The sequence below is a fragment of the Leuciscus leuciscus genome (assembly GCF_965113295.1).
Source record: "Leuciscus leuciscus genome assembly, chromosome: 23".
NCBI lineage: Eukaryota > Metazoa > Chordata > Actinopteri > Cypriniformes > Leuciscidae > Leuciscus > Leuciscus leuciscus.
This window is the reverse complement of record NC_138747.1, coordinates 22,679,929-22,707,853: the sequence shown is the minus strand read 5'-3', so window position 1 is coordinate 22,707,853 and position 27,925 is coordinate 22,679,929. Positions and strand designations below refer to the sequence as shown.

General features: G+C 38.1%; 2 protein-coding genes across 2 annotated transcripts in view; one reads left to right on the top strand and one right to left on the bottom strand.

Moving 5' to 3' along the window:
• The window catches only part of rpn2 (ribophorin II), a 42,296-nt gene extending 21,185 nt beyond the window's left edge, over positions 1 to 21,111 (top strand). Inside the window, exons 8-17 of the mRNA XM_082156756.1 lie at positions 1,435 to 1,553; positions 6,836 to 6,941; positions 7,443 to 7,534; positions 7,622 to 7,736; positions 10,162 to 10,356; positions 10,519 to 10,605; positions 13,906 to 14,001; positions 14,170 to 14,245; positions 14,684 to 14,813; positions 20,572 to 21,111. Of these exons, the coding sequence (XP_082012882.1) occupies positions 1,435 to 1,553; positions 6,836 to 6,941; positions 7,443 to 7,534; positions 7,622 to 7,736; positions 10,162 to 10,356; positions 10,519 to 10,605; positions 13,906 to 14,001; positions 14,170 to 14,245; positions 14,684 to 14,813; positions 20,572 to 20,587 (1,032 nt within the window). The 3' untranslated portion in view covers positions 20,588 to 21,111. The remainder of the gene's footprint in view (positions 1 to 1,434; positions 1,554 to 6,835; positions 6,942 to 7,442; positions 7,535 to 7,621; positions 7,737 to 10,161; positions 10,357 to 10,518; positions 10,606 to 13,905; positions 14,002 to 14,169; positions 14,246 to 14,683; positions 14,814 to 20,571) is intronic.
• Positions 20,942 to 27,395, bottom strand: ghrh (growth hormone releasing hormone). The gene is made up of 4 exons (XM_082156813.1): positions 26,837 to 27,395; positions 26,234 to 26,318; positions 23,531 to 23,635; positions 20,942 to 23,184 (listed from the first exon to the last, which is right to left on the bottom strand). The coding sequence occupies exons 1-4, from the start codon at positions 26,841 to 26,843 to the stop codon at positions 23,043 to 23,045; spliced, it is 339 nt and encodes a 112-aa protein (XP_082012939.1). The 5' UTR covers positions 26,844 to 27,395; the 3' UTR covers positions 20,942 to 23,042.
• Between the last annotated feature and the right edge of the window lie 530 nt (positions 27,396 to 27,925).

Here is a 27,925-nt window from a genome sequence, read left to right as displayed (position 1 = left end):
AACCAGTGCTTAATGCTATTAAAGTGTTAGTTCACCCAAAAATTAAAACATTGTTCCAAACACGCAAGTGATGTTCATCTTCGAAACACAAATTAAGATATTTTTGATGAAATGCGAGAGCTTTCTGATCCCTTCATGGACAGCAACGTCATTGCAACTTTCAAGGCCCAGAAATGTAGTAAATCATCGTTAAAATTGTCCATGCGACTACAGTGGTTCAAATGTAATGTTATGAAGCGACAAGAATACTTTTTGTGCGCAAAAAAAATTTAATAATGACTTTATTCAAAAATATCTCTTGTGTCAGATCTCCTACGCTATTCGCTTAGTAAATGCAGTACAGCGCTTCCGGGTCCTACGTCAGAAATTGAGTATTCTTCACAGAGTGAAAATGATCCAAATATTGGATGTTTAAGATGGAGTGTGAAAACGACTCACAAGCATGTTGTGCACATGCTCTGCTACCAGTAGAGAGACTTGGTGTGTTCACACTTGGCAGGTTTGGTTTGATTAAAATAAACTTAGACATCTAAACAAACCAAAAACCGTACGTGTTGTGGACAGAATGCTTAGGCATACCTGCTTTTTCTTGTCATAGTTCCGACACCTGTACTAAATTGTTATGGGCAAAATCGCAACTGTACTTGCAGCTGATCTTTGTTTGTATGTGTAACGGAGGAATTCCTGGTACTGTTGACTGCTTTACACATTTTCTAAGCTCTTCATGAGTGGTAAAAAATGGCATCATATGTACACCAATTCAATGAGCATTTTTAGCCCTGCACACAGCATTGTTTTAGATGTTCGGTCAGTTCTGTGTTCATTTTTATTTATATAGCATTTAATACAATAGATTGCTTAATTAAGCAGCTTTACTATATTAAACATGAAAAACAGTGTCAGTGTCTTGTTTCATCAAAAGAAAAACTAAATTTTCTACTATAAAGTGGCTCTCCATGTTTTTACTCGCGGATGTCTGACCTCAATGAAGAGAAATTAACTGTAAAAGATTTCTGCATGAAAAAAGACGGAGCCTCATTGCACACCTTCCCATTACGTAATCGCTGCGGACCAATGGTAGTACAAAGGTGTTTGCCAGCTGTAGTGAACTCTTCTGGAAAGTTCGCTTTGGCAAGCTGTTTTGAACTCCCAAAACAAACATTAAACAAAGTTCGTTTTGGTCGAAATGACGTCACATCAGTTCATTCTTAAATTTCGCTTGGGGCCGTAAATGTATTGTTTTCTTTTTTGGTCTGGACCAAAAGAACCGAACTACAAGTGTGATCACACCCTTACTCTTTTAAGGGTATTTACCAAACTCTGACATCTTTCAGTTGTCTGGTCTTGTGATAAGACTGAGGTTTGTTTTTCCTAATTCCCAAGTAACTTTTTTTGCTCTGAGATAATCTGTACTGTCTGTGTTTTTCAATGCAGCTTCAGGTGACGGATGTCTTGTGCCAGCCGCTCCGTTCAGCCAGGGTGCTAGTGGAGTCCGCCAGTGCTGTGTCCTCAAAATCTGCCATCCTGAGTCAGGCACAATTCACCCTCAGAGAGTATGTGCATTGTAGATCATGGATATTGCTTGTTCTAGAGTTACAAAATACCAAAATGTTAGTAGTTGATACCAGTGAAATGTCTGGTATTGATACCAATACCAGTGATTGGCCATACAATTTTGAAACCACAGCAAAAACTTATGCATTGAAAGTACTTGGTGTACTCAAAAAAAAAAAAAAAATCATAATTTACTCACCGTCATCCATCCATCCATCTTCTACCGCTTATCCGGGGCCGGGTCGCGGGGGCAGCAGTCTAAGCAGGGATGCCCAGACTTCCCTCTCCCTAGACACTTCCTCCAGCTCTTCCGGGGGGACACCGAGGCGTTCCCAGGCCAGCCGGGAGACATAGTCTCTCCAGCGTGTCCTAGGTCTTCCCCGGGGTCTCCTCCCGGTGGGACATGCCCGGAACACCTTCCCGGGAAGGCGTCCAAATGGCATCCGGAAAAGATGCCCGAGCCACCTCAACTGACCCCTCTCGATGTGGAGGAGCAGCGGCTCTACTCTGAGCTCCTCCCGAGTGACCGAGCTTCTCACCCTATCTCTAAGGGATCGCCCAGCCACCCTACGGAGAAAGCTCATTTCGGCCGCTTGTATCCGGGATCTTGTCCTTTCGGTCATGACCCACAGCTCATGCCCATAGGTGAGAGTAGGAACGTAGATTGACTGGTAAATCGAGCACGACAGACCGGTACAGGGACCGCATTACTGCAGAAGCTGCACCGATCCGCCTGTCAATCTCCCGTTCCATCCTTCCCTCACTCGTGAACAAGACCCCAAGATACTTGAACTCCTCCACTTGAGGCAGGAACTCTCCACCAACCTGAAGCGAGCAAGCCACCCTTTTCCGACTGAGAACCATGGCCTCGGACTTGGAGGTGCTGATCTTCATCCCAGCCGCTTCACACTCGGCTGCAAACCGTCCCAGTGCATGCTGGAGGTCCTGGTCTGATGAGGCCAACACGACAACATCATCCGCAAAGAGCAGAGATGAAATCGTGTGGTCCCCAAACCCGACCCCCTCCGGCCCCTGGCTGCGCCTAGAAATTCTGTCCATAAAAATTATGAACAGAACCGGCGACAAAGGGCAGCCCTGCCGGAGTCCAACACGCACCGAGAACAAGTCTGACTTACTGCTGGCAATACGAACCAAGCTCCTGCTCCGGTCGTACAGGGACCGGATAGCCCTTAGCAAAGGGCCCCGGACCCCATACTCCCGGAGCACCCTCCACAGGCCGCCGCGAGGGACACAGTCGAATGCCTTCTCCAAATCCACAAAGCACATGTAGATTGGTTGGGCAAACTCCCATGAGCCCTCCAGCACCCTGTAGAGGTTATAGAGTAGGGCTGTCAAAATTGCTCAAAAATGACGTTCGAATATTCCCTCTAAAAAACACACGAATATTCGAACTATTCGAACATCTGGTTGCGCATTTTTTCAATGACGCGCATTACGTCAATAACAGGACAAATTAATACAAAGAGACATACATAACTTGTATAGGTAGTTAATTTAAGTTTAAACATATTCGACAATGTATTACCAACACAAAACCAAGTAAATAAAACTAATGGCCAAGACCGCAGACCTCAGTCTCGCTCACTCGCAGGCACTCTCTCTCTCTCTCTCTCTCGCGCCCTCGCGCTCACGCTCTCTCTGCTCACGCTCTCTCTGCTCATAACGGTTTAAATGAACAACAATAAGCACATGTTGAGTGCTGATCAGGAGTTTTGTGCAAGCAATTTAAGGTCGCGATTCTTGCCCCAAATATAGCAGGCTTCATTCAGTGATTGAAACAAATGTATTAACATTAATTGAAGTTTTACAGTATAGAACCGACATTGAACGCTCCGAGCGAGCTGTGGTAAACATGGAACTTTTCTGTTTAACTTTAAATAAAATGAGGCACACAATTCCGAGAAATGTGACAACAAAGAACTTTTACCCTGAGGTTCATAAAAAATAAAGTGCTATTAAAAAAGAAAAAGGCTACTTACATTATTGGTGCTTGTATTAAAAAAAGGAAAAACTGACTGCAATTTATCCCATTGTCTTTTAGTGCACTGTCAACTTTCAGCAGTGACGCTGTGCTAGACAGTGCGACTCGTGACCTGTCCCTCAAGTCTTGTTTATACTCGACGCGTCCGCACGAGCGCGAATCGCACCCTATCGTTTCAAAGAATAGTACAACGGCGAGCGCGTTGAGTATAAACGCCTCGTCCGTTTGGGGGAGGTGCGCGCGCAGTCTGCGGAGACTCGCGCTGTGGAGACAGGCGAAAGTATAAACAAGGCTTCAGGCAGCGCGCGCGCCCACTCGCAAAGCAGACAGCCGCGCCTCTGCTTCCGCGGGCGTGTTTTTCCATATTCGAAATTCACATTCGAATATTAATTTTCACGTTCGAATTTCTGTTTTTTAAAACTATTCGAATATATATTCGAATTTAGAATATTCGTTGACAGCCCTAGTATAGAGCTGGTCCAGTGTTCCACGACCGGGACGAAAACCACACTGTTCCTCCTGAATCCGAGGTTCTACTATCGGCCGGATTCTCCTCTCCAGTACCCTGGCATAGACTTTCCCAGGGAGGCTGAGAAGTGTGATCCCCCTATAGTTGGAGCACACCCTCCGATCCCCCTTCTTGAAAAGAGGGACCACCACCCCGGTCTGCCAGTCCAAAGGTACTGTCCCCAACCGCCATGCGATGTTGCAGAGGCGTGTCAGCCAAGACAGCCCCACAACATCCAGAGACTTGAGGTACTCAGGGCGGATCTCATCCACCCCCGGTGCCTTGCCACCGAGGAGTTTCTTGACTACCTCGGTGACTTCAGCTTGGGTGATGGACGAGTCCGCCTCCGAGCCCTCAGCCTCTGCTTCCTCAATGGAAGACGTGACGGCGGGATTGAGGAGATCCTCGAAGTATTCCTTCCACCGTCCGGTGATATCCCCAGTCGAGGTCAACAGCTGCCCACCTCCACTGTAAACAGCGTTGGTAGGGCACTGCTTCCCCCTCCTGAGGCGCCGGACGGTTTGCCAGAATCTCTTCGAGGCCGACCGATAGTCCTTCTCCATGGCCTCACCGAACTCCTCCCAGGCCCGAGTTTTTGCCTCCGCAACCACCCGGGCTGCAGTCCGCTTGGCCCGTCGGTACCCATCAGCTGCCTCAGGAGTCCCACAAGCCAGCCAGGCCCGATAGGACTCCTTCTTCAGCTTGACGGCATCCCTTACTTCCGGTGTCCACCACCGGGTTCGGGGATTGCCGCCTCGACAGGCACCGGAGACCTTACGGCCACAGCTCCGAGTGGCCGCGTTGACAATGGAGGTGGAGAACATGGTCCACTCGGACTCAATATCTCCAGACTCCCTCGGGATCTGGTCGAAGCTCTGCCGGAGGTGGGAGTTGAAGATCTCTCTGACAGGAGATTCGGCCAAACGTTCCCAACAGACCCTCACAGTACGTTTGGGTCTGCCGAGTCTGTCCAGCTTCCTCCCCCGCCATCGGATCCAACTCACCACCAGGTGGTGATCAGTTGACAGCTCCGCCCCTCTCTTCGCCCGAGTGTCCAAGACATACGGCCGGAGGTCGGATGAAACGACCACAAAGTCGATCATCGACCTCCGGCCTAGGGTGTCCTGGTGCCATGTGCACTGATGGACACCCTTATGCTTGAACATGGTGTTCGTTATGGACAAGCTGTAACTAGCACAGAAGTCCAATAACAGAACACCACTCGGGTTCAGATCAGGGGGGCCGTTCCTCCCAATCACGCCCCTCCAGGTGTCACTGTCGCTGCCCACGTGGGCGTTGAAGTCCCCCAGTAAAACGATGGAGTCCCCAGTCGGAGCACTTTCCAGCACCCCTCCCAGAGACTCCAAGAAGGCCGGGTACTCTGCACTGCCGTTCGGCCCGTAAGCACAAACGACAGTGAGAGACCTATCCCCGACCCGAAGGCGTAGGGAAGCGACCCTCTCGTTCACCGGGGTGAACTCCAACACATGGCGGCTGAGCTGGGGGGCTATAAGCAAACCCACACCAGCCCGCCGCCTCTCACCATGGGCAACTCCAGAGTGGTGAAGAGTCCATCCTCTCTCGAGGAGTGTGGTTCCAGAGCCCAAGCCGTGCGTAGAGGTGATCCCAACTATCTCTAGTCGGAATCTCTGAACCTCACGCACAAGCTCAGGCTCCTTCCCCGCCAGAGAGGTGACATTCCATGTCCCTAGAGCTAGATTCCGCGTCCAGGGATCGGATTGTCTAGGCTCCCGCCTTCGACTGCCGCCCGATCCACTTAGCACCGGCCCCTTACGGTCCCTCCTGCAGGTGGTGGGTCCACGGGAGGGTGGCCCCACGTCACTCCTTCGGGCTGAGCATACGAGCCCCAACCCCGGGCCTGGCTCCAGGGTGGGGCCCCGGCTGTGCCATACCGGGCGACGTCACGGTCCTCCTTTTTTTGGGCATCATAAGGGGTTTTGAACCGCTCTTAGTCTGACCCGTCGCCTAGGACCTGTTTGCCTTGGGAGACCCTACCAGGGGCATATAGCCCCAGACAACATAGCTCCTAGGTTCATTCGGGTACTCAAACCCCTCCACCACGGTAAGGTGGCAGTTCAAGGAGGGGTACTCACCGTCATGCCGTTCCAAATCAATAAGACTTTCGTTCATCTTCAGAACTTAATCAAGATATATTTTTTTATATTCTCTCATCATTTTTGCCCATTTATCGAAAGTCTGTGCAGGTAAGCTTTGAAAAGAACATAAATACACTAAGTAATCGATATGAATCAAGAGGTTTAATCAAATTCTTATGAAGAGACACGATCACTTTATATGATGAGCAGATGTAATTTTGGATTTTATTCACATATAAACAGTGACCAACGCACATACAAAGAGCTCATAAAACATGGTGAATGACAGCTCAGACGTGCAAGAACCCATGAGGTTTGTTCTTGTGCGTCAAGCAAGCACGGTTGGGCTTTGTGTTTATACTATATTTTAAACTATTTCAATATATAGTGTGCACAGTGCTTGAATATTTTAGATTTGCTGAGCAAGTTACCTGAAAAACAACATTTGCAATGGGGGTCAAAAGTAAACAGTACATTGATTTGGTACTACTGTAGAAGGACTGCTATTCTTATTTCGTTTTCTAAATATTTATGAAATATTAAATATTTCTAAAATATTTCATAATTGTGGATAAGTAATGCAATAATTTGCCTGACACCTATAATTTTTTTTAAATATTGAATGTTTTAAAAGTTTTTTTCTCTGTTTCACAGTGGGGTTTTTGAGCTGAATTTCATGGCCAGCCAACCAGCGAGTGGCTACTATCAGTTCTTTGTTGTCATTGATGGTGACAGCCGATTTGTTGCCAACCATGTTGAGGTACTTAACTGAATCTTTGACACGTACTAGGGGGGGGAAAGTTGAGTTGTTTCTATCTGTTTAGCTTATGTGTCGTGTCTTGTCATGACTACTCATAATTCACACATTCGGTCAAAGAGTTGACCTCAGCGTTCAAGTCTTAATTGTTGCAATGAACTGTGATTAATTTCCTTATTCACTCAACATTCACGTTTAATTGGTCAAGCGAGCATTCATTCGCATTGTAGCTGTCCAAAGAATAATTGCTCTGACTGTTCAGTGTACAATTATAAGGTCAAGAGCATGTCACATTTCTTGTGGAGATTTTCAGAATTCATAGGCCTCTTTCACTGAACAAAGTTAAAAAAATAAATAAAAAAAAGGACACAATTACTGTAATTGCTGTATTTTTCCTTTCTCCCTGCACATTCGCATTTATGAATGTCCGTTTTAATGTATTACAATAATTTCTTAGTAATTTTAAAGCCTAAGATTGAAACTTGTTTGATTTTACTTTCTCAGCTCAAAGTAAAGGTCTCTACCCGAGTTGCAATCAACAACATGGATTTGTCTGTGGTGGACAAAGACCAGAGCATTGGCCCCAAAACCACAAGGCAAGATTAGCATTTATCAAGCTCCATTTCTTTTATTTTAATTTTATTGTAAAACTGTGCCAACATATGCCAAATTCTGTGCTTCAGAGTGGAATATTCAACTAAAGCCAAAGCGTCTTTTATGGCGGACAGTCATCAAAACTTTGTCATGATGTTCCAGTTGGTTGATGAGACCACAGGAGTGGAACTCACCCCTCACCAGGTGATTATTATAACCAAAATTATTTTTATTTTTATTTATTTTTTGCTTGTATTTACATCATAAAGTATAATTTGTGCCCTATTTTGTAGTCTTTCTATTTTGTTTGCCTTCATTATTATGATAATTGCGGCAAAAGCATTTTTGTCCTTTGCATGTCAATTTTAGAGTGCACAAATACCAAGGACAGTCTTAAAAAGAATATGTCTGGTTCATATTTCAAAGAATGAAATGAGAAATTATATTTTATGCCAATTTGTTTTATTTGAATTCCTATTTGAATATTTTCCTGATTAATTCACATTCTCCCAACTAATTCTGAGAAATTTACGGTTTAAATTGTATAGTATTTATCAAGGTATTTGTTTTAACTTAGAATCCATTTAGAATTACTTTAAAGTAAAATGTCCTCCTGATGTGTTATAGTAAATAAATATGCTTATTTGTCATGAAAATAGTCACAGTGCAAAATATCTTAACATTCCTTCAAAATACTTTTTTAAATGCAAAGTATAATTTCTTGAAATGTGAGAAATGACATAAATATGTTCATGTTTTCAGAGAAAACCAGTAATGTTAAATCAGGGTTGCCAGCTTTTCAAGCTCTGTCTCAAGACAACACAAAATAAAAGGGCACAGCCCAATTTCTCTTGAACCTCAAAGGAACTTGTATTTTTAGCTGCTTATCGCATCAGATGCTGACAAGAGTGCTTTACCTTTTAATGGAATTGCTTGCCCCAGCAGCGTATAACATATTACAATTCTGTGCAGGTGTGTACATAACTGGTGCGCATGCGTGGTAAAAAGAAATGGTGCGCAGACGATAATGTGGAGGGAAGCTCTTTTGAGTACCAACATTTTTGTCATTTTTGAGGACAGGGACACATTTATTTACTGGAGTAGGATTTTTCTCCATCTCTGGTAAGATAGCAATCATGATGATAAGTTATTCATTAAAGGTATAGCGGAGGATGTTTTACTTCCTGGTGGGTAACCTATACTATTGGTCCTCCTAATTGTCAATCATTCTGGTGAATCAATCAAACTTTTCAAAAAGTGGAGAGGGCGGGTCTTATCTAAAATTTGGAAAGATCCTCCGCTATACCTTTAATTATTAGGGGTGCAAGTGTGGATCCGTACGGATGTGTTTTGTTTTGCCAATTTACACTTTCAAATGATTTTTTTAAACGTGAAAGAAGAGGGAAAAATCGGGACTCGTGCGCTGTTACCTAAGTGTAGGATTAGTGTGCTGCGTAAAGTGTTCACTTGAGAACCAGACCAAAAAAGTTATGTGCACCCCTGATTATGTGCATATTTACATTTCACAAGTTTGCCATAACCCTGTAAATGAACAAAGTATGAGCATAACTTTCAAAATGTACATGTAAGCGTTAGGGGTGGGAAAAAATATCGATAGGTTGATTTATCGTTGTCCTTCATGGCTCCTCGAGATGGCGCTCTACGCATGACTGAGGGAATGAGGGAAACGTGAACATAAGAAGCCTAAGAATTTTAATCGGATGTCGGCCAGCAGTGTGAGTAAAATAATAGATGCCCCAGCCAAGTTTATGTTCAATAACTGGACGCACTTTGGTGAAGAGCGTCAAAGATGTCCATTTACAACATGTTTTGGAAGCGTTGATCATTGTAGCCAATAGCGCGTGAACACAATGGCCAACCAGAGGTGTTTAAGAAACCGCTCAAAATGCTAGGGGGAAATGCTGGTATCGTCACATTTTTTAAATTTGAAAATACCCAAGTCGGTACATTTGACAACACTATTCCCAGGTTTATTTTAAGGAAGCTGGTAAACACTGAGATCTTCCCAGGTTTAAATAAGAGGTTGGTAAATTTAGAAGTGTACCAGGTTTATATAAAACAAGTCGATAAGCAGTTAAATGTGTTAGTTTACACACAAAGAAACGTTTTTAAGCTTTTAAAAAGTATAAAATGTTTAGTTTACCTAAAATGTTAAAATTGTATCGTGAGGTACCCTGTGGTTCCTACCCCTAGTATGCGTGTCAAACAGATGGAGCTCGACAGAGAAATGAGCGCAATCATTTTTTGTAAAATATGTACAGTATTTTCATTATATTTTCCTTTATATTTAGTCCCTATAAAAACAATAAATGGCATGTTACTTTCTTCAGAGGACTGAATGTGTGTTCTTAAAGAACATTCTGTCTCTCCTTAAAAAAATAAATACAATAGTTAAGCTAGTTAATGATTGTCATCTAGTGCATCTAGCACAACATTAGGCTGAAGTATTTGCAAAATGAATTGTTGGATCTGTAACCTCAAAATAGGAGTCATTGATTCAGTCCATGTTATCAAAATCTCACTCAGCCAGGCAAGCAAAGTTGGAAACCCTGGTTAAATTCACCTTTCAAAAAAATGTGATTAAACTGATTCAAGTCATTGTTCTCAGACCTTTGTGAGGTTACACAACCAGAAGACAGGTCAGGAGGTTGTGTTTGTGGCTGAACCTGACAGTAAGAACTTGTATAAGTTTGAGCTGGACACAGCTGAGAGAAAGACCGAGTTTGACTCCATCTCTGGCACCTACGCTCTTTACCTGATGGTGGGAGATGCTACGCTGGACAACCCCATTTTGTGGAATGTGGTAAGGCAGTTATTTTTACTGGAGAATGCTGGGATCTTGAAATAAACTTTTGTAGGTTTCTTATGTTCGTCTTTTTTTCTGACATGTTTGGAAATTAAGCTGTTGAACTGTTACAAAAGACATGAAATTGGTCTTTGAAATGACTTTAAATTCTTTTCAAAGGCTGATGTCGTGCTGAAGTTTTTGGATGAAGAGGCACCTTCAGCAATTCAGGCTAAAACTTTGTACACACCCAAACCGGAAATCCAGGTAAGCTCTCCAGTGACCGGAACAGCATCACAATAAATGTTGTGCCTCTAGGGCTTGGCGATATATTGGATGTCTAGGATTTTGAATAGTTTTTTTCTGGTTATGTAATATATCCATGATGTAGCTTGGTTTTTATAATGATTGCAATGCACTATATTTCTGTGTGTCATGAGTTTTGCAATGTTTGTCTAATGGCTCCCAAATATGAGTGTTAATATTAATGTTGTAAAAAGTGCTATGATACTGAAAAAATGCTAAGATACCAGCCTTTCTGCTGTACTAATTCATTTCGGTACCTGCTTGATAGGTGGCTGTTTCAAACTCACCTGTGCGCGCTTTGTGAAGAGCAAGGATTATATTTACAATGCATTTTTGAAGCTTTAAGATTTGTAGCCAATCACAGACATGTCTGTTGAGTGGATGAGTGCAATGGCCAATCAGACGTGTCAGTGCAAGCTCACTGTTCTACACGCTTGCAAACTCTCATTATAACCAACACGTATTAATGAGATTCATTGTGCAGCATAGACAGCTTTTGTTTTTATTATAACAGGACTCACAAGAGTGCTCAGTCAGTGAGTTCACTCTGAACTGAAATGATTGACAGCTTCAGTGATTTATAAGCAGAGCAATCACTTTCTGTGTATATATAACCCATTCACATTTTGAGTTGAATATTTTTCTTCATGCTGCCTAGTACACACTGTAAAGATGTTGGATTAAATCCGAAATTGCGATGACCATACCAACGGAAGGTCAAAAAAATTTAATATGTCAAAATTGGTCTGTGCATTAAGTCTTGGAGTGTAAATACAAATCTGCCACTTGTTCTGTTGTGTAATGTTTCTTTGTTAATCATTTTAATAATGTTTACTTGGCCTTTTTTAAAGCAATGTTTACTCAGTGTAACTATGCAGTTTTCAACCCTCTTTGTATTGCTACAGTGTCGGTAATATGTGTAAAAAAAAAATTTATTATGAACTAAGGGTGAATCATAGGGTTAACGAGCCTGCTTTATCATCACCTTTTTTTATGCGTTTTAATGCTTAATGCGTTATTGTTGTATAGATATCCCTAAATTCAACAGAAGACCTTTTTTTCACACACACAAAAAGTTGCAGTCTGACGTGTTTTTCCACAACCTTTTGATTTGACAGGATATAATCAGCCCTGATCATCAGCTTGATACATCGATGCATCCCTATTATTTATTGGTGTGATTATTAGAGGTCGACCGATAGTGGATTTTACCGATAACGATAGTTAGGTTGGGCCATACTTGCCGATAACCGATTAATCAACCGATAGTTTTTAAAATTGATACTGGATAAAAACAAAACTTAACACTCCAAGTAAAACAGTGCTGAACTTTATTATAAAAATAATAAAACTGTATTGAACCATGAAAACATGCTAAATTAAATAAATATATAATATGAATAAATATTGAAGTCAATAAAAGACAATCATTCAAACTGAAACAAAAAGTAATACTCTAAATAACAAATAAAACCAGTTACATTTAAAATGTAACTGTTAAACTGTTCTTTTTCAAGCGAACTTAATGAATAAAAAAGTAACAAAATTTGATCAGTATAATATTTGAGCAATACAATTGCACCTTGATCATTCATGTTAGTTTGATAGTGCATTAACTATGGTTAACAAATAAAAACCTTAATTTAAAAATGTATTAGTACATGTTAATTAACAAATAATGAACAATCCTTATACAGACGTTATTAACCTTAGTTAATGTTACATATGGAATTTTATTGTAAGTGTTATCATTTCATTTAAATCCAAACAGTCATGCTTAAATATCTACAATGCCAGAGCATTGAAATTACATAAATATTAAATGTATAGTCTCACACTTTTGCTTCTATTTTATAAACACTTGATGATTATCTAATCAAAATAACAAAACACGTATTAAAGTGATGATGAAAAAATAACCAAAATCGAATGCTTTTCTGATTTGTTTATATGTTTCTGTCGGCTGTATGAACATATCAGTTTGCTATCTTACGTCGACACTCTAGCTTTAAATATGCAACTTCTCTGCATATTAAATGCATAAAAGTGACCAGTTGGATATAAACTAATGCAAATAGAAGTAACAATTGTGACATTAAACATTCGAGTTGGACTTATGTTTATTTTTGTCAGTTTTTTAACCGCTTGAGGTACTACTAATGTTAGCATCCTCTCAGCCTTGAAGGCAAACAAACATACTGTTGTGCTGTTCTTTCTCTACTAATGCAGCATTTAGTCAACAAATTAATCACTTTATAATGATATGAAAAAATGTACTGTATACATAGGCTACCTTTTAGCTGTCGGTGCTTTAAACGCGCATCTGATGTCAGCGCTCTCCACGCAGCATGTGCTCTCAGTGCAGCACGCAGCATCACGTGTCGAAATAAACAACACGAGGCATCAGCGATAGTTTTTATTACACCTCTAGAGGCCGCTCTTGTACTGCATGATGCCAGCAGACCCTTCTCAGCTCTCTCTTACTGTGTAATGAATGACAGCGCGCGCTTCTCAGCCGCTCCAGCAACGGACGCAACCAGGAAAAACTATCGGTATGTATTTTTGCCGATAACGATAGTTCCACCAATCAACTATCGGTGCCGATTAATCGGCAAAACCGATGAATCGGTCGACCTCTAGTGATTATACAGTTTTAACCATTAGTAAGAAGGGTATGCAGTTGCAGTTCATAGAGGTTTCCTCTCAATACACTCTACATTGCCCTCTTCGTGGACATTGACCATGTGAACTCATTTGAACAAAAGGCACAAGATGCTATTAGGAACATATTCAAGTTATGGTGGATAACGGTTTTGCTTAAGTCACCTTAAATACTACTGTCATTAAAGAAAAGAGGAACATACCAAATAATAAATAAAAAAAATCTGGCATCCAAGTACATTTTTATTAGTAATTTGAGTAATTAAGTAAGCATTGACACATTTTGTTGAAGAATAATAATGCAATAGAAGCATTCTCATTCATAAGAAAATATTGCTTTTTTATTTTATATTGCTGTTTTTTATTTTATTTAATTTTTCTTACATTACACTCTTTCCCTACATTCAATATTTGAATTTAATTGATCATAATGTTTGGTTGAAATGATGGTTCCTCAAAGAATATCAGAGCACATAGGCTATACATAAATATTGTGATGTATATCGAAAGATTACATTTTATTTTATTTTTTTAAACTATCACTCAGTCCTGTCTGTCACCTCATTCTTATTTTTTTCATTAATTTTGTTGTTTCTACAGCATCTGTTCAGAGAGCCAGAGAAGAAACCACCCACAGTTGTATCCAACGCATTTACTGCCTTGGTCCTCTCTCCATTTCTGCTCCTGCTCATTCTGGTAAGGACCTTCTGACCCATTATTATGAGTACATCTAAAATGGACTTGCCATTAAAATAAATCTATGTAAATTAATGTTGTGATGTGTCACATTTCCATGTATTCAGTTTATTATTCTTCCACTCTGTCTGTCATGTTCATTTTTTTCTCTCTCTGTCTCCTATTCAGTGGTTTAAACTTGGAGCCAATATCTCAAACTTCACTCTGTCACCCAGCACTATTCTCTTCCACATAGGCCATGCAGGTAAATTGGCTGACTTTTACTATATAGCACTCGGCAGTACTTAAATGTGATCAATAGAGTCAATAGAGTGCAGCAGTAGGGTTCAGAAAGTACAAATCTAATTTTCTTCATAGAGAAATATCATTTTCTTTTTACATTGACATAGGTTAATGTTTGTTTTTTCCTTCAGGACCCAAATTTTACATTGGACATGAGGTCAAGATCTAGCACCGTGCAAAAGCAGTTTAGCGTACTAATATAAACAAAAAAATGTCCTCAGAATCAATCATTGTAATTGGAGCAATTAATTGATTTAAAAATAACTAATTTAACAGTTTTCAGTGATTAATCATATTTACACATTAAATCTCCTAGTGAATTTATAACGCATGTAATGTGACATGCTTCTGAGGGAAAATGTAATATTCTGGTTAAAAAAAAAAGTATCTTCACTTGCAGCTATGTTGGGTCTGATGTATGTGTACTGGACCCACTTGGACATGTTCCAGACTCTGAAGTATCTGGCTATTATAGGCAGCCTCACATTCCTGGCTGGGAACCGCATGCTGGCACAGAAAGCTGTGAAAAGGTACAGTATCCATCCATATTTTAAACCTTTTCAAAAACACATTTGTCCATTATGAGAAACGTGAAGTTTTTCTTTCATACTGTCCTTTTGTCAGCACCATTATAGTAAAGTTTTGCGGATTCTTAAAGTCCCACTGCGTTGAAATGCACAGCGTTATTCAATGTGTAGACATGTTTTGCGCTCTCAAACAAGAAGTCAGGTTGGGACAAATTGAGTGGCTTATCCCCCTTTATTTATATAAAAAAAAAAAAAAAAAAGCTAATACTGTTTTGTTTACAGCCTGGCAAATCCTCATTTGACAGCTTAAAAATATTACAATTTAAGTCTTAAAGAGTTATATTATTTGTTACTACAGCAAAACAATGACAATTTTAGTAATACTGATGTTGTTTCATTTGTAAAGCTTGTCGTTTATTTTGGTGCATGGCACCGGTGTTATCTCTTCTACTTGTCAGTGCTGTTAATAATGCAAAGGCTGTTGATGTGTGTTGTTTTATGTGCTGACGCTGTCAGCCAAAAACTTCTTTCTCTCAATATTGCATTTACACTTGCATGGCGACAAGTGTATGTAAACGCAGCATAAAATGAAGAAATATTTACCTACATACATTTTTCACAAAAATATTTAATTGCATAAAAAATATAACAAGTGACTTTGGTAACACTTTGCAATAAGGTTTTGTTTGTTAACATTAATTAATTACTTTAGTTTACATGAACTAAGCATGAACAATATTTCTACAGAATTTATTAATCTTTGTTAATTTCAACATCTACTAATACATTACTAAAACCAAAAGTTGTTTGTTAACATTAGTTCATGTACTGTGAACTAACATGAACAAACAATGAACGGCTGGATTTTTATTAACTAACATTAACAAAGTTTAATAAATACTGCAGCAAAAGTATTGCTCATTGTTGGTTCATGTTAGTTACATTAACTAATGTAAACAAAGAGACCTTATTGTAAAGTGTTATAGAGACTTCTGTGAACAAATGAACCGTTTAGGAACATGAAGCTAATCTTATGAAGCTAGTCTAATGAAGCTAGTCTTTAGGAACCTTAAAGGCCAAATTGAATTTACATTAAAGTCAGTGTGATATTAACAGTGTTCATTAATTATATATTGTGATTCGTGATCAATATCATTATGAATATATCAAAAATATTTGATATAGGGCGCAGCCCTATTTCTGACGCAGTAAAAGGCAGCTTCTAATTGCACTACTTGACAATTGAGAGGCTTTGATTCAGTTCAGCAAAATGTTCAGACTGCCCTTGGGTGTCTTCACTCTGAACATTTTACTGAACTTGTGGATGTGTCGCTGTCTCTTTAGTGTGTGCTTGGTTCACTCAGAAGTTTCCTCTCCTCATTTTCTGTCTTTTGGGACTAGATTCATTTCACAAATTTAGAATCTACCTCCATGAGTATGACCTACTAATTAACAGTCGTTCACTTTCAATTAATCTGTAGTGCCTTCAGAGAGACCATAGGGAGAACGTAAGTGCCCATTCAGTGATTAGTTTTAAGGGTTTAATGTTTTATTATTTTCTAGGCACAATTATGTACAGCGGGAATGCCTTTTAAGAAGGGTTTGACTTCTGCTTGTCTAGAGTTTCATCTCTTTCCCAAAGGGACACTCATACATGCAGCAATTAAGGGCAAAGCGCCCTAAAGTCATTAACTATCAATGAGAGTCTGTGATATCTGCTGGCATTAGGAGACAGTTGATGCAACAGAGTTGAGAAAAGTTGTACTGATGTCAGGGAAGCTCATCCATCTGTAGTCAAGTTTAGGTGTCTTATGTTTATTGCCAATACATGTCATTCGTTGGCAGGTTTTCAAAAGTTATGGCCAGTCACACAACCCCCAATAATATTGAGGCATGTAGATTAGCATTTGAAACACCTAAGAGCAACTAGCAGTACAGTGACCTGGTAATTCAGCGTTAAAGGGCCCCTATTATGGATTTTTGAAAATTACCTTTCATGTAAAGTGAAAGTGCACCGTATATAAAGTTATTGTCTTTCAAAAGAAAGAGTTGACTCTGAGTCAATTAAATGAATCGTTTTTCAAACGAGTCATAAGCCGTTTCGTTGTGATGTCATTAGCATATTGCGCGCGCAGACACCAGGGAAAACTTGAACCTCAAACCTGCAGCTGATTCCTGTGGAGACTGGATCATGTTGAGGAGAAGCTGTGCTCTACAATGTGAAGGTAAAACCAGTTTTTTTCACTGCCCAAGGAGGAGCATGTGAAGAATCAGTGGTTAAAATGAATCTTTACCACGACACCACAGCAGTGTAATCCTAAACTTTTGCTGTGTTCCCTTTATTTTACTGACAGACGACTGCTTCTCAAATCTCGGAGTTCAATCAAGGATTCGCAAACCGCTTGCTCTTGAAAGATGGTGTTCAAAATACTTAGTTTTGAGTTTTATATTGTGTAGGTCTCCTGCTAACTGGTTAACTCACATTATTGCTGTCTTACTGAAATACTTCTGCTGATCAGCTGTGGGCCACTATTACCTAAAACTGTGTGTATTAATGCAGATCGTCTGTCGTTCTCACTGCTTTGAGTAAAGATTAAGCATGGAGCAAGATTTGTTTTACCCACGTTTGTTACATCAGTCGTTCACGCTAGAGCTCGGCTAATGTATGCACTGTTATTGATACAGTTTCCACATGTTCACCGCAATAAATTAGAAAAATACTTGGTAAATAAATAAGTAGGCCTATAAGTAAAATAATCGGTTTGTTGATGGAGATGCACTTGTTAATGCTGATGGTGAGTAATTACAGTTGCAACATCTCATAATGTACCTCAAACCGAGTAGTGTATCACTGAGAAACGTCCTGCTCGAGTCGTCCTTGCGATGGAGGTTCGGGTTGAATGAATTCTTCCAATGTTTCATCATCAGACTCGCGCTCGGATTGATATGGTAAAATCAACGTCATTGTTCGTTACTGTGTTTAGTTTACGGTGTAGGTAGCCTCAGGACACGCAGAGCTGACGTTGTTATGGCAATGGACGTTTTTGTTTTCGACACATTTTTGTACGCGGTATACCAATCACAACAGACTGTGCTGTCTGGCCAATCAGAGCAGAGTAGCTCGCGGAAAGGAGGGATTTAGAGAGACTGATTCATCTGACGAGTCGTTTGAGAATCATTGAAAATGTGGTGAATTTTAATTCAAAAATTAAACAGTTTTTTTTTCCTTTGATGCATGTTAACCTGTAGGAGTCTCCAAAACAACATTAGGAAACTTTAAAACAGCATAATAGGGGCACTTTAAAGGCACTGTATGTGTGATGGGGCATTAAGAGCCTCTCACACCAAGCACAATAACCATAAAGTTTTAATAATCGTTCCAATTCTTTGAGAATAGGGAAATCCACACCACAGCTATAACGATAAAGAAACAGGAACAATGTCGTTGGAATCACTTTCAGAGTACTTTTTCTTTTCAGCTGTTGAACCATAAAAACGTTGACAGTTAATCAGAATCCACCCGGCTTCAAATAGCTTGAGCATTTAAAGAAGCAGGTGACATAACAGCACCATACATTTATGATAACGTTATCATCTGTTGGTATGAATTCTCATATAGTTATCGTTCTTGGTGTGAACAGACCTTAAGTCTCTGTGTTTGTTTATTTAACCCTTCTGCGTTTTTCCATTCCTTCTCTTTCTTTACCCTTCCTTTAGGATCGCTGCAGAACAAAGTAGTAGATTGGCAAAGTATAGGAGTCTGCGGTAAATGCCTGTATATTATGCAAAACGAAATGCCAGTCTTCAGGCTGAAGTAAGGCTTGCTGTTGCCACCTGTGCATCCCATAATATTGCATCAACATAATTTCCATGCCAACACCTACTGCATGGCTATGTCAGTGTGTTTGTGAAGTGAAACTCACAACCTCCTCTGAAACAATCGCCATTTGTGACTGTCAAGCCATATTTTTCATGTCATGCTATTTATTGATCAGATTGTTGTGATCACTTGTTTTTGTGTACGCTTGTTTCACTCCATTAGTGTGTGCAGTGACGGACTGCTAACCTACGGTTCAGGCCCTGTATGATAAATTGCTTGGTCTGAGATTTGATATTTATTTAGTCCCAAAGTCTTTTTGTCACTGTGAAAGTTACTCGGCTGCGGAATTGCTTGATTAAAGTTCTGCTTGAGCAACTACTCTGTAAACTCCAAGGTTTTCGAATTCACTAAACTATTGTTTTCAGTGCAAACATGAATCGTTCTACACTGTAAAACCTAACAGTCAAAAATTCCAAATGAAACAAGTTGATTTGCTTAAAATATTACTTAGTTATGTGTTTTTGGGTGATCTGTTAGTATTTAATGTTCTGTAATGTTGACATTTGAAAGGGTTTCTGTTTTAGGGGTTACCATTCCCCTGAAGAGTAAATATTTTCAGGGAAATTAGATCAATGATTGGCCATATTTTGCAATGAAGACCATATTTTGCTTTATTTACAAAACAATGGCTGTGCACACGCACAGTGATGGTCTCTTTGCTAATTACTGTAGTACATGCAAGTGTGCTTGTGCTATCGCCAACTAACATTTAACAGTAAAATATTTAATTTAAAGATCCAGATTTTAGTGGTTTAATGCAATTTAATTAAGTTTTAGCTACACAAAGTATTTAAGTGGAATTATAGTTTCATTTATTTTTATGTGGACTCAAATGGAACAAATTCACAGTACTCGTAAACATTAGTTTTTAAATTTAAATGGTTGAAGGCAATCGTTTTCCTCAAATGGTTTGAGTTCCTAGACTGGTTGAGTTTTACAGTGTATGGAAATAAGGGGCATCATAGAATGTTCTGGATTCACAAATGGCAGCAACATTAGTGCAAGGGTTCTCAACTGTTGTTACTTTGAACATGACAGCACAAACATTACTTTATCATACAGAAGTAACAATCTGTTTGAAATTAAATTTAAAATAATGAATTTGCACTAAGTATCAGCCTTTAACATCAACAACAAAATATATATGGAGGTTTTTCTCCATCTTTTAAAAGTTCTATTTATTTAGCACTATTATATGCTTGGATGCGTTTATTATTAGTATTTAGCATGTGATGCTGTACACTTTCCGTAAAGTATGCTATCGGAGTAGCCTGCTGCATCATTCTCAACCTTACACTGAACTGGTCTGCAAAATGAGGAATTGCATTGAAAAAATGATAGTTCTGTTTAGTGTTTGCACCAATACCTGATTGGCATAGGTTTTTTAATCAGGTGCTGCATTATAGACGAGATGCATGCTAATAAATAATTATGCATGAAATGTATTCTCCCCCTCCTAAAGTTGTTTTGAATACTGAGTAGATTGGTCATGATTTCATGACCATGATAAAAGTTGTGCAATATTGCGCCATTTAAAATAATTTTCTTTTACAGTGCTTGCAATGCAGCACTATATTTACATTTTAACTTTCTTTAGAGTTTGAAAATTTGAATTTAGCATTCGAAATACAAACCAACAGATGGTGTCATCTTGATATTTGCATACAGCGTAGTGGTCTTTTCCTGCATCTGTTTAACCTTATTCAAGGCAGTGTGATTGACAGCAGGAAGATTTGATAGCATTGCAGAATATGAAGAACCAAAGTTTAAAACCTAAGCTCACCTTAATCTTCAACAATGTTTTGTTGCCTTGCAAGCACTACTATTCCTTCAGGAAGTACAAATCTAGTTTTAATCAGAACTTAATATTCTCTCTTTCAGACTTGAAAGAAAATGATGCTGGCAAAATCAAGAGAAGACGACCGTGGATGCTTCATACATTTTTTTTTTTTTTTTTTTTTTTTTAAGAAATTTGGGAACAGAATTATTGGTGGTGGTTTAAAAGATAAAAAAAAGTGTAGGCTGAAATGTTCTGAAATTGAAAAAAATGAGAAACATGTTTGTTTTTGTTTTTTTCCTGAAAACAGCACTGTAAGATGAATGATACTGAGGATACTGAGGATATATGATGATTGTTGCTTGTACATTGAGTCTTGTTTGGTGTTAATGCAAATGAAAACTTGTGATGTTCTGTTGTTGTTTTCTCTCTTTATTTTGGGTTCATTTGGTTGTTTTTAAATACAAATTCCTGTCCTCAGATTTTTGTAATGAATAGTGAAGCATGTTCCTGTTGGGAGCAAGAGGTTTTCTTTGTCATTAAGCAAACTGAATTGTTGAATCATTCTCCCAGTAATCACCACACAGATGGCTGACGTGTGTTAGTTAAGTGTTTTTTTAAATAAATAAAACCATGAAAACATGTGCTTATTTAGTGGGGTTTTTTTCTGGAGCCAGTGCTGTTTTTTAGAGAGCAGTGTGACGGATATAATGCTGATACCAGTCAAAAGTTTCATGTCACGCACGTGTCAAGTCAAAAACTTAACATGGAAATAGCTTAAACAAAACAAAATAATTATATTCTGTAGGGCACACGTCTCGTTCTCGATCTTCTGATTACTGCTGCAACAGCGTTTCGATGGAAAAAAGTGTGTTGAATTTGATTTATCAAGTAACACAAATTTGTTCATGTAACTTTAACATCATGCACTCTTAGAAAATGGGTTCTATATATAACCACAGTGTTCTTGACTCAATTTTAAATAACATTTTATGCCAAATTGGAGAGAAATGTTATTTCAATTTTTTCTAGTGATAAAGTTTACAAGCTGTTTAATTCATAAAATTAATTTAAATTAATCATTTATTAAAACATGTCCATAAAGCCCATAAAATGGGAACCCCTAAAAGGTTCTATATATGACATTTACATAACCCTTTATAAGAGTGGTTTGGAATTAAATTATTTTCTGTAGTCTCAAAATTAATTTAGATAGTTCCCTGACAGCGTTAATTCATAAAATTTTTCTTTTTCTAAATTATAAGATTGTACTAGCTAGCAAACAAGTTGGCAAACAACAGAACTTGTCTTCATGCTAAATACGGAGTACAGTCTAAACAAAAGTTCCACTCTTCACTAAAATGGTAAGTAAAACGTCGTTGAAATGGTTTTAAACCACAACATAAACATGTGACAATATTTCTCTCTAAAGTCTTCCTCTTTTCTCATCTTGCTCAAAATCACATAAAATAATATTCAATTTCAACATTCTCTCCTCATTAAGTCCCATACAAAGCATCCGGGGAACTACAGTAATATCAGTAAAAAGAGAACTCGAATGGTTTATTAAATTAAATTATGTGGTTTTCACCCAACATAATATAATCTAGTTGTAGCTTGCACATTTAAGGACCACATTAACTGAAAGTAAAGAATTTAAGCTTGGAGAGAAACAATTGTGTTGTGTAGATAAGTAATATTGAGTAAACTGAACAATGTTCTCATTTTTTAATTCATCTGGCAGTTGTTTCCCATTTAAAACCATGATGCAGACATGCACAGTCCAAATTTAGAAAGTTCTGGGGCATCATTTATAAAATGTTGCTTAGAAACCATCCTACATTTGATCTTATGATCATTTCTGTAGCTTACATGTGATTCAGAGGATGAAAGTTTTACTCTCAAACAAACATGCTTACGTCTCTCTTCCAGAAGTGAAATTTATAAATCGCAAATGATCTTGAAATTGTTCACAGATGAATGGTTTCAGATCTCCGCCTTGTAAATGCCCTCGAATTAATGTAAAAAAAAAAAAAAAAAAAATTGAAATCACAGCACCGTTTCAATGATTACAGGTTTTCCAACTTGCGTCAATGATCACAGCTGTATTCACTTTTGTTGCATTGAGTTTCTACTTGTATTTTCAATATAGGCTTTTATTTGCATTAAATTGCATACTCTCTGAGGAGATGCTTATTTTGAGTAAGTAAATTCATGACCGCTCATGTGACCTACCAGAGTCAGTTGCATCACTTCACTGCCATTCACAAATCCTCTCATCCTCATAGGATGGCATCGTATGCTCACTTTAGAATCTCACCATACTGTTTATTTGGCAAGAGATCCTAATGTAGGATTTTTCATCTGTGTTTTAGGAGAGGCTTAGGAAACAATCAATTATACCACTATACAACCATATTTACTTTTACTATGGTGTGGATGTAAAATACAGTGATTTAAACATTTGTGTATTTTAGTTAGGGACTCCTTATTTCCATGGGGTGAACTGATTTTAATAATCCATTGTGAAATGTGGCAAAAAGACAGTTCACAATTGTTGTTTTTAATGTTTTCATCAGTGTGTAGCTACTGAGAACTTAAGTCTTTGTGGTTCTCTGTAACTTTGTTCCCTCTCAATGACATCCATATCCACATCTTGCTTGTAGGTGTCTCCATATATGCCGGATTGGCGTTTTACATAGTTTTGAGTTTCTGGTCTGTTGACAAAGATAAAAATGATTGAAATCTCAAGGGACACAGCATTATTAATTTGGTAAGTCATGGGTTAAATCACATCAGTACAAATAAATGTTTTCTTTAATCTTTGAAAATAAAAGTTTAAGTAATTATAATGATGTATTCTTCAATCCTTGGAACCCAAGATTTGAATACATGATCGGTCATATTTAAATGATATGATCAATGATGCCAATATATTGGGTGTTCACAAATCTTAAAAGCACAGCAGAGGTACCTAAAACTAAATTATTTAAATAATTAAAAAAATGAATTACCCTGTTTTAAAAGTATTTGTTCAAATAAATGTCTAAAAAATAAACATACCCAAGTCTTTTGCCCATAACAGTTTGAAGGAATTTTCTGGCAGATATTTGACCAAGAACTTTTCGGTAGCTGTTGGTAAAGATTGCGTCAGCATGTCTTCCAAACCTAAAAATAGTGTTTAAACATCATACAATAAGATGACTATATTTCAAGTCAGATTAGACAATTTCTGGATGGCGTTATGGTTCAGTACTTGGGATTGCCCAATAGCCCAGAGCAGTGTGAGAGAGTTTCAGGTTAACAAAAAATGTACTTACTGTTGGGCCAATGCTACATGCTTCTAAAAAGATATCTTCTAAATGTATTTATTTATTTTTTAGTGTGGCTAGTGAAAGTGTTAAACCAATGGCAAGCAAAAAAAATTACAATTAGAAAATAAAACCTCTTTTATTGTTGAGCCATGGGTGAATGAATGAATGACTGAATGAATGAGCAACCTAAGCTCAGCATCTGGTGTGTGCAACAGTGAAGTGTCTGCTGTCAGCTGCATTGGATCCTCAATAGAGGAGGTCATCAGGATCGCAGCCGCTCGCTGACCAAACCTAACAAACACATAAAGCACTGTGTTTATCACTGTTACATTCATAAGACGTGAATATACTCTATAAGATTAGGTAGAACAAGTGCTCTTCTACATACAGTCAAAATGCAGGGTGCTTTGGAGACTTTTTCAGACAGGAGCTGTTTTAGTCAGATTTTCAGTAATAGAATAATTTTGGTTATTTTTAAAGGTTATTTTTGACAGTCAATTTCTGTAAAGTCTTGGCTACAAAAAAAGTTATTGAACATTTGTTAACTGTTAACTGTGTCAAAAAAGACACAGAGATTTTAATACACGCTAATATACAATGAGGCATGATATTACACTAAATAGGTTAAACCGTCACCATGGGAATTTGCGGTTTGTTGACAAAGACACAAGAATAACTTATTTTCTTTTTTTTTTATGAAATAGGCAGCATACTTTTTAAAGTGGAGAGAAATAATCCACCACATGTATTTAAGTTGACAAATCACAAAACTCATGATGAGATTCAATAACAATTCTTGACAGCAATAAACTGAAATACTATTTAAACTTAATATTATTATTATTATTCTACATTCTTATTATTATTCTAGAGACAAAAAATTATGACTCTAATTCCTAGAGCTTTAAAGCTAGAACCACCAAACACAGACTAGACCTTCAGAGTGTTGTGTCTTGAGTTGCTATATCTTTTCTAACTGATCCGACAGTTTTCCTATCTATCTGCAACACCCTAGCAACCACCCAGAATACCTTACCAACCACCCTGAGTACCCTAGAAACCGCAAAGTAACCACCCTGACTACCTTAGCAACTGCATAGCAACACCCTAGCAACTACCCAGAATACCCTAGCAACCACCTTAGCAACTGCATAGCAACACCCTAGCAACTACCCAGAATACCCTAGCAACCACATAGCAACCACCCTGAGCACCTTAGCAATCACATAGCAACACCCTAGCAACCACCCTGAGTACCTTAGCAACCGCATAGCAACACCCTAGCAACCACACAAGTACCTTAGCATCCGCACAGCAACACCCTAGCAACCACACAGAATACCTTAGCAACTGTATAGCAACACCTTAGCTTATCTGTCTGTCTGTCAAAGTTGTTCAAACTTTTTCAAACGTTCTGGTCTGGATTTCTAAAGCCAACTTCAAAGTTTGTCTTGACAAACTTTTTTATCTAGTTTTTATCTAGCCCCCCAATAATTAAATAAGATGCAAAAACGTCCAGTGTCTATTGGTTATAATGAGAAGCCCTGACCCTTAACACAACAAAAGCAGGGTTCAGGCTTCGTCAATTAATGTGACCTGTGACAGATTCTGAACATACGCTCAAAAGTAGCGCACAGGCTTTCCAGTTCACTCACTGTTCTCATTCTTTGTTAGTATAATTCACACACACCCTATTCCCTGTCCATGGGTTTGTATAGAGGTGTGTGTCTAGTGTAAAAATGAGTCACACACTGTTAATTAGTTGTCTCCCAACAAGGGCTGCAAATGCCATGTTCTGAGAAAATCTGAACACTATGAGAATGGTTTGCTATTATATAATATTGTTGATGACGATTTAAGTAGCCTTACATTTAAAAGGATTTGTAATTATAAATTATGTAACTGTTATTTGTTATATGTTTGCTGGAAAAAAATCTCATACTTCAGATATAAAATTACACTGTAATTGTAATCATAAAGTCTCGTCTCTACAGTGTCATTAAAACCATGTCAAACATGTTTTTTCTAAAACGTTATAAAAGGTAAAAGATTTGTTAAATGTGTAGCAGTTTTATATTTTTAACATTTTCTTTTACAAAAAATATTTTCAAATATAATTTTTCTTTAAAACTAATATTTTATAAATTACAACTATATAACACTTGTGTAATATTAATTTATGTATTTATTTAAAAATAGTTTTTTATGATAAAATAACTATTTGAGCCATGTAATCCATAGTAATGCATTCTAAACCAACTAGAATGCAACCAACTAAACCAACTTGCACATTACCGAATGAATTAATAAAGGAATGAAATATGAAGTCACACTATTGAACAAAGCTAGTGTAAGAGTAAGAATATGTAACAAACAGTTAATTACATCAATTAAGACACCAATTTTTTTTTATTAAATACACGAATGATGGAACAGTTGGTGTGTGTCTTACCTCAGTGCTGGATAGACTGGGGAAGATGTAACTGACAGTAACAGGCAGCAGAGTGCTAGCAGAGCAGTTTTCTGCATCATTCTCACTAGAAACACAGTTCAAATTACGATTCACATCCACTAAAATACATTTCATTAATACATTTAATTTGACTGCATTGGACTCTGCAATTGATTTCCTATGTTACTCTGTTTTGTTACATTAAAATTATTCATTATTTTGTTAATTTTCAATAGTTTATTTTTATTTTATTTTTGTAAATTAATTGTATTATTATTATTAAAACGTTCTTATTTATGTAGAACCAAAAAGTGTTTTACTGCCTCATATCATATAGAGAACTAAATCCTAAAAACTCAAAAAACTGATGAACAGATAGGCTAGATCTTGAAAACCTGTAATCTAACATCAAGAAACTTTTAGTTTCCAAAGAACTATATGGAGCCAAAAAGGTTCTTGAAGTTGTATCTATGCTGCAAACAACCATGCAAGTAACGTTATTTTTACTTTCAAAATTCTTAATAAATAAATTCAAATAATTTTTAATTACTAAGTTGAATAGCCTTTCAACAGAAGGAGATTTAAAAAAATAAAATAATTTACCTTGCATGGTCGTGATGTGCTCCTTGAAGGTCTTTAATGAATGTGACAGAGTTGAAATGTTGGTTATTCTCACTCAGGGTTTGGTTTCATTCTCAGCTTCTTTTATCAGGTGAAAAATAGGGTTTAAAGAGAGCAGTTAGGAATCACCTCACCTCCCTCTACCCCCTCCCTTCCTCTCTCTTTCTCTCTCTGATGCATGCTCTTTTTTATTTTTACAATGTATGCTGTAGATTATACTGAAGGAAAGAACAGATACAAATTCTGAATTTTTAAAATGTATACAAAATTTTCTTCAGTGGTTCAATCTCTGCAACTGCATTTGTCATTATCATTGTAATTTTCTTTTCTTTCTTGTTTTATTGTAATTTCCTTCCCATGCAAATGTCATGTAAGAAAGGTCTTTTGTGGCTGGCTGGTAATCTTTTTGTTTTTTTGTAAGTTGGGTCTCATCATCCTGTGGTGCATTCTGCTAGAACAGTTTAATTATAAAGATTTCTCTTGCTTGAGCTGAGTTTCTGAAGAGGTAAAAAGAGTTAACCTGTAATCATCTGTTTAGGTTCCTGCAGACCAGAAATAATCAATAATTAAAACCAACAGTGTCTTTAGTGTCTTGTGTCCGTCCAGGCGTCTGCCAAAGATCTGGACACAATGGCCCTCATTTATCAAAAGTGCGTAAACCAAATTTCCAGCGTACACCTGGCGTACACCCAAAACCACGGTGACTTTGAGATTTATGAATATGGACGTTGGCGTACGGCACGCTCAAATCCTACGCCAGCTCAGGAGGTGGTGTACGCACGTTAGTGCGGAAATGCGCAGAAAAACAATTCTTTTCACCACAAAACGCACTGACAAACTAAAAGATATGATATATTATGACCCACTGTAAAAAAAACAAAAAAAACATAGTAATTATAAACTTCAGTGTTTATTTTTGTGCAACATGGACTTCAATGTTTAATTTGTGTGACTTTACCAAAGCATTTGATTTGTAGGCATGTATTCCTTCAGTTGCGAGCCTGTGCGCTTTACCTGACGTTTCAGGGTACGGCAGGTGCGCACGGCTCCTTATTTCGGCTCCCATGTTAA

What these genes read in the sequence shown, in the direction of transcription:
- ghrh (XM_082156813.1), bottom strand. An exon ending in CCAGTCTATCCAGCACTGAG is followed by an intron (nt 23,636 to 26,233) that starts GTAAGACACACA and finishes CACTATTTTTAG; the next exon opens with GTTTGGAAGACATGCTGACG. An exon ending in GTTATGGGCAAAAGACTTGG is followed by an intron (nt 23,185 to 23,530) that starts GTATGTTTATTT and finishes CTTTGTCAACAG; the next exon opens with ACCAGAAACTCAAAACTATG.